This window comes from Hyperolius riggenbachi, chromosome 7 (assembly GCF_040937935.1).
Source record: "Hyperolius riggenbachi isolate aHypRig1 chromosome 7, aHypRig1.pri, whole genome shotgun sequence".
Taxonomy (NCBI): Eukaryota; Metazoa; Chordata; class Amphibia; order Anura; family Hyperoliidae; genus Hyperolius; species Hyperolius riggenbachi.
In genome coordinates, this window is record NC_090652.1 from 18,972,249 (window position 1) to 18,989,651 (window position 17,403).

Genomic DNA, 17,403 nt, shown 5'->3' on the forward strand with positions numbered 1-17,403 from the left:
CCTAAAGTGCTTTAAAACATCTTGCATGTGTATACATCAATCAGGTACTGTAATTAAGGTACTGCTTCACACTGACACACCAAACTGTTCACTGAACAGAACCGGTATACAGTGGCGGGTTCACTGAACAGAACAGGTATACAGTGGCGGGTTCACTGAACAGAACAGGTATGCAGTGGCGGGTTCACTGAACAGAACAGGTATGCAGTGGCGGGTTCACTGAACAGAACAGGTATACAGTGGCGGGTTCACTGAACAGGACAGGTATGCAGTGGCGGGTTCACTGAACAGAACAGGTATACAGTGGCGGGTTCACTGAACAGAACAAGTATACAGTGGCGGGTTCACTGAACAGAACAGGTATGCAGTGGCGGGTTCACTGAACAGAACAGGTATACAGTGGCGGGTTCACTGAACAGAACAGGTATGCAGTGGCGGGTTCACTGAACAGGTATGCAGTGGTGGGTTCACTGAAAAGGTATGCAGTGGTGGGTTCACAGAACAGGTATGCAGTGGTGGGTTCACAGAACAGGTATGCAGTGGTGGGTTCACAGAACAGGTATGCAGTGGTGGGTTCACAGAACAGGTATGCAGTGGTGGGTTCACAGAACAGGTATGCAGTGGTGGGTTCACAGAACAGGTATGCAGTGGTGGGTTCACTGAACAGGTATGCAGTGGTGGGTTCACTGAACAGGTATGCAGTGGTGGGTTCACTGAACAGGTATGCAGTGGTGGGTTCACTGAACAGGTATGCAGTGGTGGGTTCACAGAACAGGTATGCAGTGGTGGGTTCACAGAACAGGTATGCAGCCAGGAACAAGCTAAGCCTAAGTAATCTTTCCCTATGAGAGACAGCCTGCAGCAGCTCGCCCTACTCTCACTAATGCAGGCACACGAGTGACCGTAATGGTCGCCGCTGCCTGCCTTTTAGTAGGGGGGGAGTGGCTCCAGGGGCTAGTGTAGCCTAATTGGCTACACTGGGCCTGCTGACTGTGATGTAGAGGGTCAAAGTTGACCCTCATGGTGCATTATAGGGCGAACCGAACTTCCGCAAAAGTTCGCCTGCGGGACGCGAACGCGAACCACTGAAGTTCGCATGGAACCGTTCGCAGGCGAACCATTCGGCCCAACTCTAATGTGAGGGTGCATGCCAGAAATATATTCTATTTTCTGGTTAACCTTGATGGACAAATGTCTTTTTTTAACCCAAATAACTATTTAAGATAATACAACACTCTAATACTGCAATAAAACAGCTGCAGATCAGTGCCTGGACTTTATCTTTTTTGTTCTGCAATCATCAACATGGCCTCCACTTGGCCAATAATGCTTGACATGATGTAGTCCATCTGGTCGCAAAGAGTCGGACACAACTGAATAGAGACTGAACAACAACAAATCACCCCTTGAGGAACTGGAAATGTTGTCAAGCAAGATATTAGCACACAGCTTCAGATAACTCATGGAGGAACTGCTGGCAATAGGTGGCACAGAATCAAGTCTTTCCAATATTTTGCTGCTCATAGTTGTTGGTATAATTGACTGTTGTACTTTTCCGATGTTTCGTTTCATGTTAGTAGTTCCGTCTGGAAGCTGTTGGGGACAGAATCAAGCAAGTCAACATGGCAATTTAGAAAAAAAAAAGCAGGAAACATGCCTAGTGTCAGCAGCAGAGGTGGCGGTTCGGCAGGGTGAAAGGGTTCCCAAATTCAAATTGGTGTGGACATTTATGGGCTCACAAACCCTCAAATCACTGAGCACTCTGTATGGAGTTCACTGTTTGCATGTAAACTGCATCATTTAAATTGATGATACTCTGCTGTGATCCCTGTTATGATCTGCATCTGCTGGTGACACTGAGATTAACTTTTTGCACAAACTTCCTTGATTCACCAGCAGAGGTCCTCAAGCTCTAGTCAAGAACTTTGGAAAATTATCATGCGTTTCTTCTTGTTTACCAGCAGAGAGCAAACTTCCCCAGGAACTGCATTTACTGCAGATTGCTAATGAGAGGAAATCCGAGCTACCTGAACCATCACCTGACTCCTTTGCACAGTATATAAGCCTGCTCCTGCAGACCAAACAATGCTAGTTCAATGTTGCTGTTTAGCCTGTGTGCTAGTCCTCCCTGTTTTATGTGATCCTTGTGTTTCTAGCTTTCCTGAGTACCTGTATCCTGATTACTTGCTTGCCCATGTAAAACCTCTTGCTACAGTCAGGTCCATAAATATTGGGACATCAACACAATTCTAACATTTTTGGCTCTGTACACAACCAAAATGGATTTAAAATGAAACGAACATGATTTGCTTTAACTGCAGACAGTCAGCTTTCATTTGAGGGTAATTACATCCAAATCAGGTGCACATTGTAGGAATTTCCTCAGTTTGCATATGTGCCTCGAACTTCTTAAAGTGGACCCAAATTAAAAATACAAGATTTCAGGAATAAAATCTATTTTCTAAATTATAATAATAAATAGCAGCCTTTTTTCAGCTGCATGATGACAAATATTATATACTTTACATTTATTGGAGGAACCCCTCCCTTCCTTTCATATTGCGGGGACAGAATCCGGCAAAATGCTGGAGTAGGTGGTGTCAGGCAATGGAGGAATTGCTAATGGTTGCCCCCAGTATAATCCTAGTTATGAAAAGAGAAGGGTGAAAAGCATGCACTGAAATGCTCATAGGCTTGAAGGAGTGTTTATTTATCTTTATATGTGTCAGAGTGGTGCAACCAAATATTTTGAATTGAAAAAATGTTTGGTTTGGGTCTGCTTTAACCTCCTGGGCGATAATCCCGAGCTGAGCTTGGGGTATGTCGCGCAGGAGGAGTTCTCAGGCCCTGGTGGGCCGATTTGCATATTTTTTTTTTTGTTACACACAGCTAGCACTTTGCTAGCTGTGCCGCGCAGCCCCCCCCCCCTCCCCGACCCCTTGCGCAGCCTGGCCAATCAGTGCCAGGCAGCGCTGAGGGGTGGATCGGAACTCCATGTGACGTCACGACGTCCATGACGTCGGTGACGTCATCCCGCCCCGTTGCCATGGCGACCAGGGAAGCCCAGCAGGAAATCCCGTTCTGAACGGGATTTCCTGCTTACTCTGATCGCCGAAGAGTGGGTGGGGGGATGCCGCTGCGCTGCGGCTATCATGTAGCGAGCCCAGGGCTCGCTACATGATTTAAAAAATAAAAAATTTAAAAAAAATTGTGCTGCGCCCCCTCCTGGGCGATATAATTGTATCGCCCAGAGGTTAAGGGACCAAAACTAATGGGACAGAATAATAATCATTAATCAAACTTTCACTTTTTAATACTTGATTGCACATCCTTTGCAGTCAATTACAGCCTGGAGTCTGGAATGCATAGACATCAGCAGATGCTGGGATTCATCCCTGGTGATGTTCTGCCGGGCCTCTACTGCAACTGTCTTCAGTTCCTGCTTGTTCTTGTTGCATTTTCCTTTAAATTTTGTCTTCAGCAAGTGAAATGCATGCACAATCGGATTCAGGTCAGGTGATTGACTTGGCCATTGCATAACATTCCACTTATTTCCCTTCAAAAACTCTTTGGTTTGAAGGGAAGTATACGTTGGCTCATTGTCCATCAGCACTGCGAAGTGCCGTCCAATGAGTTCTGAAACATTTGGCTGAATATGAGCAAATATTGCCCAAAACAGTTCTGAATTCAAGGATTTTAATTCAAGGCACTGCTGAAGGAAAACTTCAGGAGTAGTGTGTCCCCATGCACTCCCGAAGATGGGCGGCTCTGTACGAGCGCATGAGTGCATACATGTGCAATACAAAGCCACCCGACTTCGGGAGTGCATGGGAAAATGAGTGCGCACAACGCCATTTGGGGCTTATGGAGGTGGATTGACTTTCACCTGCGGGCAGCACTGGAACGAGGGGACCAAGAGGGGACAGGGAAGGCTCAATAGGATTCAGAGCCTTCCCATGCCATAGGTAAGTTTTTTTTTATCACTACAGATTTGCTTTAAGTCTGTGGTCTATGGTGGTACCCATATTGCCAAGTAGGCTAAGAGCCTTTACTGCCTGCTTCATTGTATTGTTAGCCCCGCAAATTATCAATCAGAGGCTATTATAACATTTGACATTTTAAATGAACCGAAATATAAGTACTTCTGTTGTATTCTGTTAACAGTATTTGTTGCATATCTTCATTGCTGAAGCGTCTACTCACCTGTATTAGACTTCCTGTTTATCTGTAGAGGTCTTGTTTTCTTGAGTTCAGGCTTCTCAAGGCTGGGGTGCTGCACTTTGCAGGTGAACTCTGCCCCCTGGTCTTCCTGTGTCGGAGTGAACACAAGGCTGGCTGTACAGCTGTATGTGCTGTCCTGCTGTATCTGGTGAGTAAGGGCTGGCATTTTATATTGAAAGCTCTCAGTGACATTTGTGACTCTTCCATACTGACTCCGCTTACACCAGCTCACAGTCAGGTTATCAGGAGAATATCCAGAGATTTTACACTGTATGGCGGACTCCTGGTTGAGGGTCAGATTAGATGTGTCCAGTTCATCAATTTGTGGTCTCAGAACTTCTGTAAAATTACAATTACAAAATTTATCAGCCAAAGTGACCCAATATCATGTACTGTAACCAGTGCCGGATTAAGGCTAAATGGGGCCCTAAGCAAATTGTCACGGACGGTTGCGGGGCCGCAGGCGCGTCCTGGAACCGCCCGTGAAGAAAAAGCAATCGCACTCGATTCCCTGCATCGATTGTGCTTCAAATCGATACAATCTGGGTTGAGTGTGTAGGGGCAGCTGAAGTCCTTTTCTTAGCAGAGAGAGAGCACCATCCTAAAGGCTGGATGGCTCTTTTGATATGCTAATGAGCCTGGGCCCAGAGAGTCCCTGGCTTCAAGCTGTGCGGATGGCCCATCCATCAGGTATAAGGTGACACCTAGCTGATCTCATGTAGACGTTAATTAACCAAGGGGTGATCAGGATGCCTAGGTGCAGCCAGGCAGGCTACAAATCTCCGGGAGGTCTTGACACCTTGCTCACTGGTAAAGATCAAAGGGAAGTCAGCTGTTAGCAGCTAGAACACATCCTGAATAAACCTGAGTCTCATAGCATAATCCATAACTTCCCAGATCTGTCATATTTCTGGGGTTCCTGAGATGGCAGCTTCGCCAAACGTGGGGGAAGTGTAGCATGAGCCCCGGTGCTGGTTCTGAGGAAGTTTCAGAACATTCTGAGGTAAGGACTGCCAGTTAGGCAGTTTGAAAATGCCCTGATGATACCACAGGGGTCCCACCCCTCATGTCTGGTATCAGGGCGCTGGGTAAATCGAGACAGACCTGAAAATGTTAATAAATCTGCCCTGACCTGTACGGTTCTGTGAGATAGAGCCCATATATGGGTAGATATGATTTCTAGCCCCCAGGACAAGGGGAGGGCTCATCTCATCTTCTAAGGGGGTGTATGGCTCCCCGCCCTCACTCCCTCCTACTGAAGCAGGGGCATAAGAATGGCAGAGGACCCAAACTCAGTGTCCTCCACCCTGAAAACATCTTGAACTCATCAGATGCCAGCTTGAGGATATGCTGGCATCCACCTGGTCCGAACTCTGAACTCTGATTGAAACCCAGAACTCTGTTTTCCCACAAAAAGGACATCTTTCCAGGAACTAAGTATTCTTCTCCCTTCTTTTATTTTTTATACTGGCTATTACTGTCTTAATAATTGTGATTTTAATAATTGTCTGTATATATTAATTATTTATATTGCGTGAATAAACGACTTTCTCCAAGTCATTCACTGTCCGCTACCCTGCTTATCAGCACACATAGAACTGATCCCGGGTCTCTGAAGATACGCTACTGTTTGTTTGTTGTTGGCTAGACAGAATATCGTGTGTTTAACCGTTTTATTCGCAGGACTAGTCAGTTAGTGGGCTCCACGGTCCCATGGTAACCGCGGTGGTGGCAGTTTACTCTGAACCAGTGGGTGAAGTTGTAATCACCCGTGTCTCACAGGCTCCCTTCTGAGTTGTCTGCGGCTAATTCTTAACGGTTCCTGCGCATTGACTGCGACCAGAGTTCGCACGATCTGTGCGCTGGCACCGTTTAGAAGGCTAAGTGTGGTCAGCCACTAGGGCTCCTGTGACAGTGTTAGGCAGCGGTTGGGACCTGTGTTGTGCTGAAAGTATCTAAGATAGCGCTAGCGCTATCAAGAAACGAACTAATTCATTGGTGTAGCTGGAAGGCAATATTTTTTTTATATATACAGAGAGACTGTGTAGCCAGTACCCCTCCCTAAAAGTTTTATTTTATTTGGCATGGAAATGTCCGGGAACTACCAGAACATGTGCCTAGCAGACCTGGAAAATCTTTGCGAAGAGAGGGGCATTGGCATCCTCCGCAAGAACAAACGGGACCTGATAGCAGACTTGTCCAGATGGGATACCAAGCAACTGCGGGAGCCGGGAGTGTCCGCTGAGGTGGATACCAGCCCATCTGACAATCGAGGGGAACCAGAGGCTGAAGATCCTAGGCGTACAGAGGTTGTGCATCCTGAGGGCCCTGCATCAACAGTTACGCAGGAGAATGTCAGTGTGGTCCCCAATCCCAGAGTTTCTGAAAGTACTCGCCTGGAACTGGCCAGTACTGGACTGTCCGTTTGTACTGATCCGCTAATGCAGCAGGCATTACAAAAGCTGATGGACACTGACCTGGACAAGTACCTGCAGTACATGCGTGAGGAGCGCCAATCTGCTGAACGCCACGCGGAGAGGGATGCCGCTGAGCGAGAACGGGAGCGCCAACGACAGCATGAGCTAAACATGGCAAAAGTTCAACAGGCCAGCCGGAGTTCACCGCCCAGCCTCCCTGCTGAAGGAGCTGCACCACCCGTAAGTGCAAAATTTAAATTTGCGAATATTGAAAAAGACACAGACATTGACTTGTTTTTGCGGTCTTTTGAAAAAGCATGCCGTCAGTATCGTCTGTCCCAAGACCAGTGGGCCAGACATCTGACACCTTTGCTGCGCTACAAAGCGCTTGATGCCTTCGCAGAATTGCCTGCGGAGAAGGATAATGATTATGCTGCTATAAAAGACGCTATCATTACTAAGTACCAGCTGACGCCAGAAGCCTATCGGAAAAAGTTTAGGGCCTGGCAGAAAAAGTCTTCTGATTCGTACAGAGATGTGGCCAGCAGCTTGCTCACCACACTCCGCCAGTGGACACTAGGCCTCACCAAAGGGTCTTATGATGTCCTGGAGGACTTGATAGTCCTGGAACAATTTCTGAACATTTGCCCTGCTGATGTACGACAGTTTGTGTTAGAACGCAGGCCGGCTTCAGCCACTGTCGCTGCAGACCTTGCTGAGACTTTTGCAACTACCCGGGTGGCTGATACCCGCAGAACTGTCCTATCCAGCTGGAGAGGAGGTCAGCCCAATACCTCGGCAGACCCTCCTGCCCCTGTGAGCCGTCCGCCACAGAGGCCACCCAGCGTAGCTGCTGCACCCAGGCCTGCAGCGCCTGGAGAGGTCACCTGTCACTACTGCCGCCAGCCCGGACACATGAAATTCGACTGTCCGGAGCGGAGACAGACACCACCAGCACCTGGATCATCTGCATCACCTGTACCTCACCCACAGCAGAGGCAACCCGCCAGCGAACCACAGCCTGGATCATCAGATTTTGTCCTGTTTGCACGCGGAAAGGAAATCTGCGACCGAACCGACCAGCAGCAACTTGTTAGAGTGAACGGCAAAGTTGTCACCGGATTTCGAGACACCGGGGCTGACATCACGTTAGTTCACTCACATCTTGTGCCAAAGGAGAGCATCAGCTCCAGCCAATCCCTTTCCCTTACTGGAGTAGAGGGCACCCTTTTTCACATAGCCCACGCGACAGTGAAGCTGGATTGGGGATTAGGGATCCACGAAAGGGTTGTTGGGGTTATGAAGGATCTCCCAGTCCCTGTGTTGCTGGGGACTGATTTGGGCAAGCTTGTGTCCTACTATGAACCTGCCACGACCGCCTTGTCGCTCACGGAAGGAGACGGACTCTCCACCCACCACCAGGTACTTTATACACTTGGGGGAGCACCAGGGGGAGGCGGGTTGAATGTGCCCAGTTCAAGGGTACCAGGTTCAATAGTGCCTGCTTCAAAGGCACCTGAGTTTGAGGTACAGACTGTCTGTTGTGATGATGCTGTAACTGTACCTGAGTTTACTGTACAACCTGTCTGTAATGAAAAAATGTCTATACCTGTCAATGTCATTACTGCATGCAATGATGACTTGAGTAATGTCCGTCTGTGCCATTCTGACAGTGTACCTGTGCTAGCAGTACCGCGCCGCTGCACTGCTCAGAACCCGAGCTCAGAACAGGTGGAGGGGGTTCCGGCCTCCTCCCCCTCCTCTGACCGCAGGGATGAGACCTTTCAGCCGCTGGCCTCGTGTGACATGAGCCAGTTGGCTGAAACTGACAGCGCCATATTCTCAGCCGCACTACAACGTGACCCAAGCCTGGAGGTGCTCAGGCAGCAAGCCGCTGAGCCCCTCGCAGACGGGGCCGCTTTCAAGGTGTACTGGGAAGGTGGGAGACTGTACAGTGAGTCTGTACAGCCCCCTACAGGTAGATCCCACGCGAATACCAAATGGCTTGTGGTCCCGAGTGCGTTCAGGGGACATGTGCTGAAATCCGCACATGGTAATCCTCTGACAGGGCACTCAGGAGTCCGCAAGACACTTGCCGGTATTCGGAAACAGTTTTATTGGCCCCGGATGAACAGGGATGTAGCAAACTACTGCAGAGCATGTGCCGTCTGTCAGGAGCTGGGAAGGTCCAGGGATCCCCGCGGGGTTCCCTTAGGTCCACAGCCACTTAGCAGGGGAACCCCGCGTGGGCTGGCTGTTACCCTAACCAACCCACTGCCCGTTGTCAGCAGTCCCGGCAGACACCACGTCCGACTGCAGTGGCGCAAACGCCCTGTCCAGAACGGTCCATGTCGGGTCAACCCTGAGGGTAGCAGACCGCGACCGGTCCAGGGGAATCAAGCCACAGGCTCCAAAAGGTTTTCCCGCCGCACCAGCAACCCGAGACCCGTCAGCCAGGTTGGCCGACACGCAGCGGGCAGCCGACCCCAGAACGCCAACGGGGAACTAGATCAGATCTCGCAGGTTAGCGGCAACGACACACATCTTGCTGATGAATGTCTATCTGCCTTCTCCCCAGGGAGGGCTGTCACGGACGGTTGCGGGGCCGCAGGCGCGTCCTGGAACCGCCCGTGAAGAAAAAGCGATCGCACTCGATTCCCTGCATTGATTGCGCTTCAAATCGATACAATCTGGGTTGAGTGTGTAGGGGCAGCTGAAGTCCTTTTCTTAGCAGAGAGAGAGCACCATCCTAAAGGCTGGATGGCTCCCTGGCTTCAAGCTGTGCGGATGGCCCATCCATCAGGTATAAGGTGACACCTAGCTGATCTCATGTAGACGTTAATTAACCAAGGGGTGATCAGGATGCCTAGGTGCAGCCAGGCAGGCTACAAATCTCCGGGAGGTCTTGACACCTTGCTCACTGGTAAAGATCAAAGGGAAGTCAGCTGTTAGCAGCTAGAACACATCCTGAATAAACCTGAGTCTCATAGCATAATCCATAACTTCCCAGATCTGTCATATTTCTGGGGTTCCTGAGATGGCAGCTTCGCCAAACGTGGGGGAAGTGTAGCATGAGCCCCGGTGCTGGTTCTGAGGAAGTTTCAGAACATTCTGAGGTAAGGACTGCCAGTTAGGCAGTTTGAAAATGCCCTGATGATACCACAGGGGTCCCACCCCTCATGTCTGGTATCAGGGCGCTGGGTAAATCGAGACAGACCTGAAAATGTTAATAAATCTGCCCTGACCTGTACGGTTCTGTGAGATAGAGCCCATATATGGGTAGATATGATTTCTAGCCCCCAGGACAAGGGGAGGGCTCATCTCATCTTCTAAGGGGGTGTATGGCTCCCCGCCCTCACTCCCTCCTACTGAAGCAGGGGCATAAGAATGGCAGAGGACCCAAACTCAGTGTCCTCCACCCTGAAAACATCTTGAACTCATCAGATGCCAGCTTGAGGATATGCTGGCATCCACCTGGTCTGAACTCTGAACTCTGTCTGTATATATTAATTGTTTATATTGCGTGAATAAACGACTTTCTCCAAGTCATTCACTGTCCGCTACCCTGCTTATCAGCACACACAGAACTGATCCCGGGTTTCTGAAGATACGCTACTGTTTGTTTGTTGTTGGCTAGACAGAATATCGTGTGTTTAACCGTTTTATTCGCAGGACTAGTCAGTTAGTGGGCTCCACGGTCCCATGGTAACCGCGGTGGTGGCAGTTTACTCTGAACCAGTGGGTGAAGTTGTAATCACCCGTGTCTCACAGGCTCCCTTCTGAGTTGTCTGCGGCTAATTCTTAACGGTTCCTGCGCATTGACTGCGACCAGAGTTCGCACGATCTGTGCGCTGGCACCGTTTAGAAGGCTAAGTGCGGTCAGCCACTAGGGCTCCTGTGACACAAATTAACTGATTTGGGCCCCCCCATCATGTCGTAATAGATACAGAAGATGCAGCTGCACAGCAACATGCCGCACACACCGGGGCAGCCGAGCTACTGGTTGCTATGGGCAACAGCCCGCTTTCCTCTGTGGGTGCACAATGCAGGGAATAGCAGCGGCAAAATGCAGAGTGAGAGATGAATGGCTGGGACATTCGCACTAGGGGCTGGGGCACCCCTGTGAAGAGCCAGATATCACAGCAGCAGCACTTTCCCCCTGCATCTCCAGCCTGGCAATAGCAGAAAGCTCTGGACACAGCCACCATGCAGCCTCCATCCCAGTGAATACGATAGTCCAGCAGAGAAAGCAGCCGCAGCGGGGGAGAATGACGGCACCAGATGACTCACATTCACCTATTGCAATCCAAACAATAGAGGTCCCGTCATCCGGAGCCCATCTGTCTCCTCTAGAGTGCTGCCGCTCTGTTACTACTACTATTACTACTTCCTACTTCATGTCTGATCTGAGAATCAGGAAGTTCAGAGTGAGCGGCTGCACTGTAGAAGAGACAGATGGGTTTCAGATGACGGGATCTCTATCGCTTGGATCATGGATAGGTGAGTGAGCATTTGCCATCTGCTGCTATCATTCTTGCTGCAGCTGTGGTTCTCTGTGGGAAGGGAGGGAACTCAGGCAGAGCGCACAGTAGCAGGAGGGGAACCTAGGAGAAGAGCCTGGCTCTGAAAGCAATGAGCAGCGCACGGCATCATTTGACAAGACAAGACAAATAACATTTATATCGCGCTTTTCTCCTGGCGGACTCAAAGCGCCAGAGCTGCAGCCACTAGGACGCGCCCTATAGGCAGTAGCAGTGTTAGAGAGACTTGCCTAAGGTCTCCTACTGAATAGGTGCTGGCTTACTGAACAGGCAGAGCCGAGATTCGAACCCAGGTCTCCTGTGTCAGAGGCAGAGCCCTTAAAGGGACTCCGAGCAGTGCCTGTGGATATGCCTTTAAGCATACCCACAACTAATTAATTACATCCTCACACCTACCAGCATGATGTTTGTAATTATATCCCCCTGAGTTCCTTATATTTCATTGCATTGTGCTGAATCGAGCTGCCGTCCTGTGTAATACAATGTAACTATGGAAAGATGCATATCATTTTGAAGCTCTCTTTCTCCTCTTTCCAATGATAGATAATCTGCCACCCTACGCCTTTTAGTTTTCGCTATTTTCGCGATCGAAATTGCCGATCATGAAAATAGCGAAAACTAAAAGGCATAGGGCAGCGGTTTATATATCATTGGAAAGAAGAGAAAGAGAGCTTTAAAATGATATGCATCTTTCCATAGTTACTGCACTGCTCAGAGTCCCTTTAACCATTATACCTTCCAGCCACCGCTGAAAGGATGGCGAGGGCTGGTTTATGTGCTGATGGGGCCCCTTTGACTCTGAATGGGGGCCCCAAGCGACTGCTTTTGTTGCCTGGTCGGTAATCCGGCCCTGACTGTAACCATTACAAGGCAATTTTGATGTTACTCAGCTATATTCCATATGAAGAATTTTGCACGCGCACCAATGTTTCATGGCTGCACTGGCGATCCCTCCACCACTAGAGGTCTCTCTCCATCCTCTACAGCTTAGTGCTCACTCTACCTCCTGGTTCTCATCCTGCTTGTTGAGTGATTACATGAGGAAGAGTTGCCAGGCAGAGAGCAAGCTGTATGCTGTAGTGGATAGAACATCATTGGAGCCCGGAGGAGGTGATGTAAGCATGGCTACCGCTGTACTGATGCTCTGCATATACTGTGGCTAGGGTATCAAAGATCCAGGGTGGCAGGAGGAGAGACTAGAAACTGCTGGGGAAGCTATATGTGGGGGTGGAAACCAATCTATACCAGGGGAGCTATATGAGGGAGGGAGGAACCACTAGACTCTAGGGAATTCTGTATGGTGGAGGGGGAAGGGACCCACTAGACACCAGGAAAGATATATGGTGGTGGTGGGGGTACTAGAAACTGTTGGGGAAACTATATGGGGGAGGGAAAACCAATATCCACCAGGGAAGCTATATGAGGGAGGGAGGAACCACTAGACACCAAGAAACTCTGTATGGTGAAGTGAGAAGGGACCCACTAGACACCAGGAAAGCTAAATTGTAGTGGGAAGGGGGGGGGGGGCACTAGACACCAGGGAAGCTTTATGGTGTTAGAAGGAGAAATCACTAGACACCAGGAGAACTATATGGTGGCGTGAGGGAGGAACCAGTAAAAAAAAATCACTGTCAACCGCACATATCCCAGTTGGTACAGAGGAAGTCAAAAAACCTTAACAGGCTTGAGCTAATTAGCATTAAAAGGCAAGAATTCCTTCCTGACTCCAGATGGCAGTCTGGGGAAATCTCTGGCTCAACTCTCCCCGGAATTACCTAATAATTATAGCCATGGATGCCCTTCAATGCAAGGAAAGCATCCATTCCTCACAAGATTGCCTCAGGCAGCAAAAAGTCTAGAACCAGCCCTGAATATAGATATGTATGTTGTTAGGTAGAGGCTACAGTAAACCAAGCTATAGCACTGCAATATGTGTATCTGGTCATGCAGATCGCTCACCTATTGCTCGCTGTGGTCCCTTCCTTCCCTCTGTGGGATTCTCCTGACTGAGCTGCTGGTATCCTCTGCTCTGCGTTGGGGTGATCCGTGCACTGGCTGTACTTGTATATAGATTATCTGACTGTCTGTGTTGTGTTAGGCTCGAGGTATTATTATTAGAAGCAGGAACCTCTCTCTGTGTCTCCTTGTTTGGTGTCTGTTGTCCCGCAGGATGATCTGTAAGAAATGAACCATAGATATTGCATTATGTATTGTATCCCCCTCTGGTGATTACATGTATCGAGGTGTGGGCACTAAAGGTGGCCATACACTGGTCGATTTGCCATCAGATTCAACCAAAAGATAGATCCCTCTCCGATCGAATCTGATCAGAGAGGGATCGTATGGCCACCTTACTGAAAACAGATTGTGAATCGATTTCAGCCTGAAACCGATCACAATCTGTGGAGCTGCCGCCATCCCCCCCCGCATACATTACCTGTTCCGGCCGGCGGGAGTCTCCTGGTCCACCGCTGTCTTCTTCTCCGCCTGGTCCCGGCATCTTCTCCGCATCAGCTCCCGGCTGGCATCTTCTCCCATCACCTTCCGCATCACACATCCGGCATCCGCGTATAACTTTCTGTCACTCCGGTGACAGCGGAAGTTCAAATAGAGCGCCCTCTATTTGTACTACTGCTGTCACTGCAGTGACACAGGAAGTTATGCCGGATGCCTTGAGGCGGAAAAGATGCCAGCCGGGAGGTGACAGCGGTGACAGCGGGGACTCGCGCCGGCGGATCAGGTAATGTATCTCCGCTGTATTGCATCGGTCGTCGGGCATTCGAACGCCGCTATTCGAACGGCGATTTCACGGACGTTTCGATCACTGTGATCGAAACGGACGTATTTCGGCGGGAAAATCGTTAGGTGTATGGGCTCCTTAAGAAAAATCTGTAGAATATCCACAACTTGTTAAAGTGGAAACAAATTAAAAATACAAGATTTCAGAAATAAAATCTATTTTCTAACTTATAATAGTAAATAGCAGCCTTTTTTCAGCTACATGATGACAAATATAACATATTTTACATTTATTGGAGGAACCCCTCCCTTCCTTTCATATTGCTGGGATCGAGTCCGGCAGACGGGTGGAGGAGATAAAAAACAAAACACAGGCTGCTACTGATGATGCCACAGGGGAGGTGATCTCAGCTTGTGTGAGATTTCACATAGACGAAGCCCCTGTGAGGAGGGTACTAGCTGATGACAAACACACCCATGATCTAAAACCTCCTACTAAGCTCAGAAGTAATGGCTGCCACCTGTATAACCCTAGTTATGGAAAGAGAAGGGTGAAAAGCATGCACTGAAATGCTCATAGGCTTGAAGGAGTCTTTATTTATCTTTGTATGTGTCAGAGTGGTGTAAAAAATTTTTTGGTTTGGGTCTGCTTTAAGCCTGGCATACACATCCAATTTTGATTGGCTAATCACTGGACAATTTTACTACTGCAATGTACTGTGAGAGCTTACCTACACAATCTGTTCAAAATATTCAATGTCTGTTGGCCCTCCTGCCACAAGGAAGGGATCAAATCGGTCAGTCATTGGCAAATCAAAACTGGATGTGTGTACCAGACTTTAGTCTGAGCAGCATAGCGCAGTTATTTTACTGAAAAAAAAGGAGAGAGCTGCACAAAGCGAATACAACTGTACATGTTCTTACTATACATAAAGTAGTATGTGTAATTAAATAATTATATTACAACAAAACCAGGGCCGGATTTACCATAAGGCACTGTAGGCATGTGTCTACAGGCGCCTGATGATGTAAAAGCGTTTAACTCCCCACTCGCCGAGTGCCTCTTTCCCTCCTTCATTCCCTATGCAGAGTCCTGATGAGAGTGCAAATTAGATGTTACTCACCAGGGTCCCTACATTCCACTGACCAGAAGTCCCTTCAGCCAGGAGCACCTCAAGCTACTGCATATTGAGGGTACGTCTGGCTACCTAATACTAAAGGGCACTTGTAGCTACCTAAAACGGGAAGGAAGGGAGAAATGACAGCTGGGCCAGCCAGCACACTTGTAGTGCAGTCCGGCAGGGGGTTTTAGGTCCTTGGAGGGTGAAATGTAAGATGCCAGGACATCTGTGCCTATAGGCTCCGGTAATGCAACTCCAGGCCTGGACAAACCAAAGTAAGAGTGTGAAAGCCAAAAAGAATAGGTGTGTGAAAATATCTTCTGGTTAACAAAACGGTCATCTCACCATTCAAGTGCCCGTATATGTATAATATAGGCAAATGTTGATCTGGGTGCCTGGTGATGCAGATAATTTGAATAATCGGCAATGCACTATCACTGGCAGAATGGTGCTGTAGTGATTCACACTCGTGCCTTGCAGCGCTGGATTCGAATCCCAGCCAGGGCACTATCTGCACAAAGTTTGTATGTTCTCCCCTTGTCTGTGTGGGTTTCCTCCAGGCACTCTGGTTTCCCACCACATCCCAAAAACATACAGATAAGTTAATTTTCTTCCCCCTAAAATTGGCCCTAGACTATAATGGAGATAGGAGTATGGTAGGGTTTAGATTGTGAGCCCATGTGAGGGACAGATAACAACAACACTATATACTGTGTACAGCACTGTGGAAGATGCTGGTATTGTATAAATACCAAATAATAATAATAATAATAATAATAATAGAAGCATCCGGCTGTCATTGGCTCACCTCCTCATCCTCCTTCTATGCTGTAAGCTGAGTTGCGATGGCCCTGCATTCCCTCGATTGCGACCCACTCGGCTACTTTTTCATGCCACCCGGGTGGAAAAAATATTCTGGGGAAAACACTGAATAATGTACTATTACCAATATTCTGCTACCAACTTCTGTGACCTATACCTCACACTAACCCCCCACCCATGGTTAACACCAGTGCCCCTACTTCTGCCTAACACTAACCCTCTTACGACTAACACTTCTGCCTAACATTAAAGAGGAACTTCATCCTAAACAAACATACTGTCATTAAGTTACATTAGTTATTAAAAAATAAAATAGATAGGTAATATAATCTCTTACCCACCATGTTTTAAAAGAACAGGCAAATGTTTGTGATTTGAAGGGGGCAGCCATCTTTTTTGGTTAAAGGAAGGTGACAGGGGGCATGAGACACAGTTCCAACTGTCCTGTGTCCTGATCACCCCTCCCAGCAGCTGCGCTAGGCTTCAAATCTCAAATTTTAAAATTTTTTTTGTCTAAACAGCAGAACGAGAACAACAACATCCCATCATTCTTTGCACAGCATCAGGGGAAAAATGCCTGGCAGATTTGTTTGATGGAGCAAAGCTTAGCTTCTGTGCAGCTAAAAATGAGGCTTGGGTTAAGAAAAAAAAAGTTCTGATGCTGCTGTGAAACTGTGGAAGAAACACCAAGCCTTTTCAGTGCTGCTGAGTAGATTTTTAGTCTGGAGGTTCACTTTTACCGCCTTGGGAGATATTTATAGTTAGTCTCCTGTATATTTGAGTTCACCAAAAAGTAGTGAACCAACATAGTTATTTATTTTATTAAAGAGGAACTGTAACATGAAAAGATCCCCTGGGGGGTACTCACCTCGGGTGGGGGAAGCCTCCGGATCCTAATGAGGCTTCCCACGCCGTCCTCCATCCGTCAGGGGTCTCGCTGCAGCCCTCCGTGGAGTCCGTGCAGCGGTGACGTCAATATTTACCTTCCTGGCTCCTGCGCAGGCGCTCTGACGGCTGTCGGCTCCGAACTACACGGAAATACCCGATCGCCGTCGGATCTGCTCTACTGCGCAGGCGCAAGTTTCCTGCGCCTGCGCAGTAGAGTGGACCCGAATGAGATCGGGTATTTCCGTGTAGTTCGGAACGGAAAGCCGCCACAGCACCCCCGCTGGAGCCAGCAAAGGTAAATATTGAACTGACAGTCGGCACAGTCGCCGGCTGTTCGGAGGGCTGCGGCGAGACCCCCGTGGGACAGAGGACGGCGTGGGAAGCCTCATTAGGATCCGGAGGCTTACCCCACCCGAGGTGAGTACCCAGGGGATCTTTTTAATGTTACAGAGTCTCTTTAATGGTCTCTTGCTGGTGGGTCCTTGAAAGTCGTTTTCCCATGCTCTTAAAAAATAGGGCTTTCCAACCTCAGTTTCCTCTACATTTTGTTTACACAGTTTTGGAAATTAATTGTTTTCCTCTTTTCTCTTTAGTAAATAATTTTTCAAAGGTAGAAAGTTCCTCATTAGACCTATTGCAGGGATTAGTTCTAAA

At 48.5% G+C, this 17,403-nt stretch overlaps 1 protein-coding gene across 1 annotated transcript in view; it reads right to left on the minus strand.

Moving 5' to 3' along the window:
• Positions 1-749: 749 nt before the first annotated feature.
• LOC137524121 (uncharacterized) overlaps positions 750-17,403 on the minus strand; it is a 131,169-nt gene continuing 114,515 nt past the window's right edge. The window contains exons 15-17 of the mRNA XM_068243656.1: positions 13,139-13,354; positions 4,204-4,560; positions 750-1,593 (exon numbers count right to left, since the gene is read on the minus strand). Coding sequence (XP_068099757.1) covers positions 1,574-1,593; positions 4,204-4,560; positions 13,139-13,354 — 593 coding nt within the window. The 3' untranslated portion in view covers positions 750-1,573. The remainder of the gene's footprint in view (positions 1,594-4,203; positions 4,561-13,138; positions 13,355-17,403) is intronic.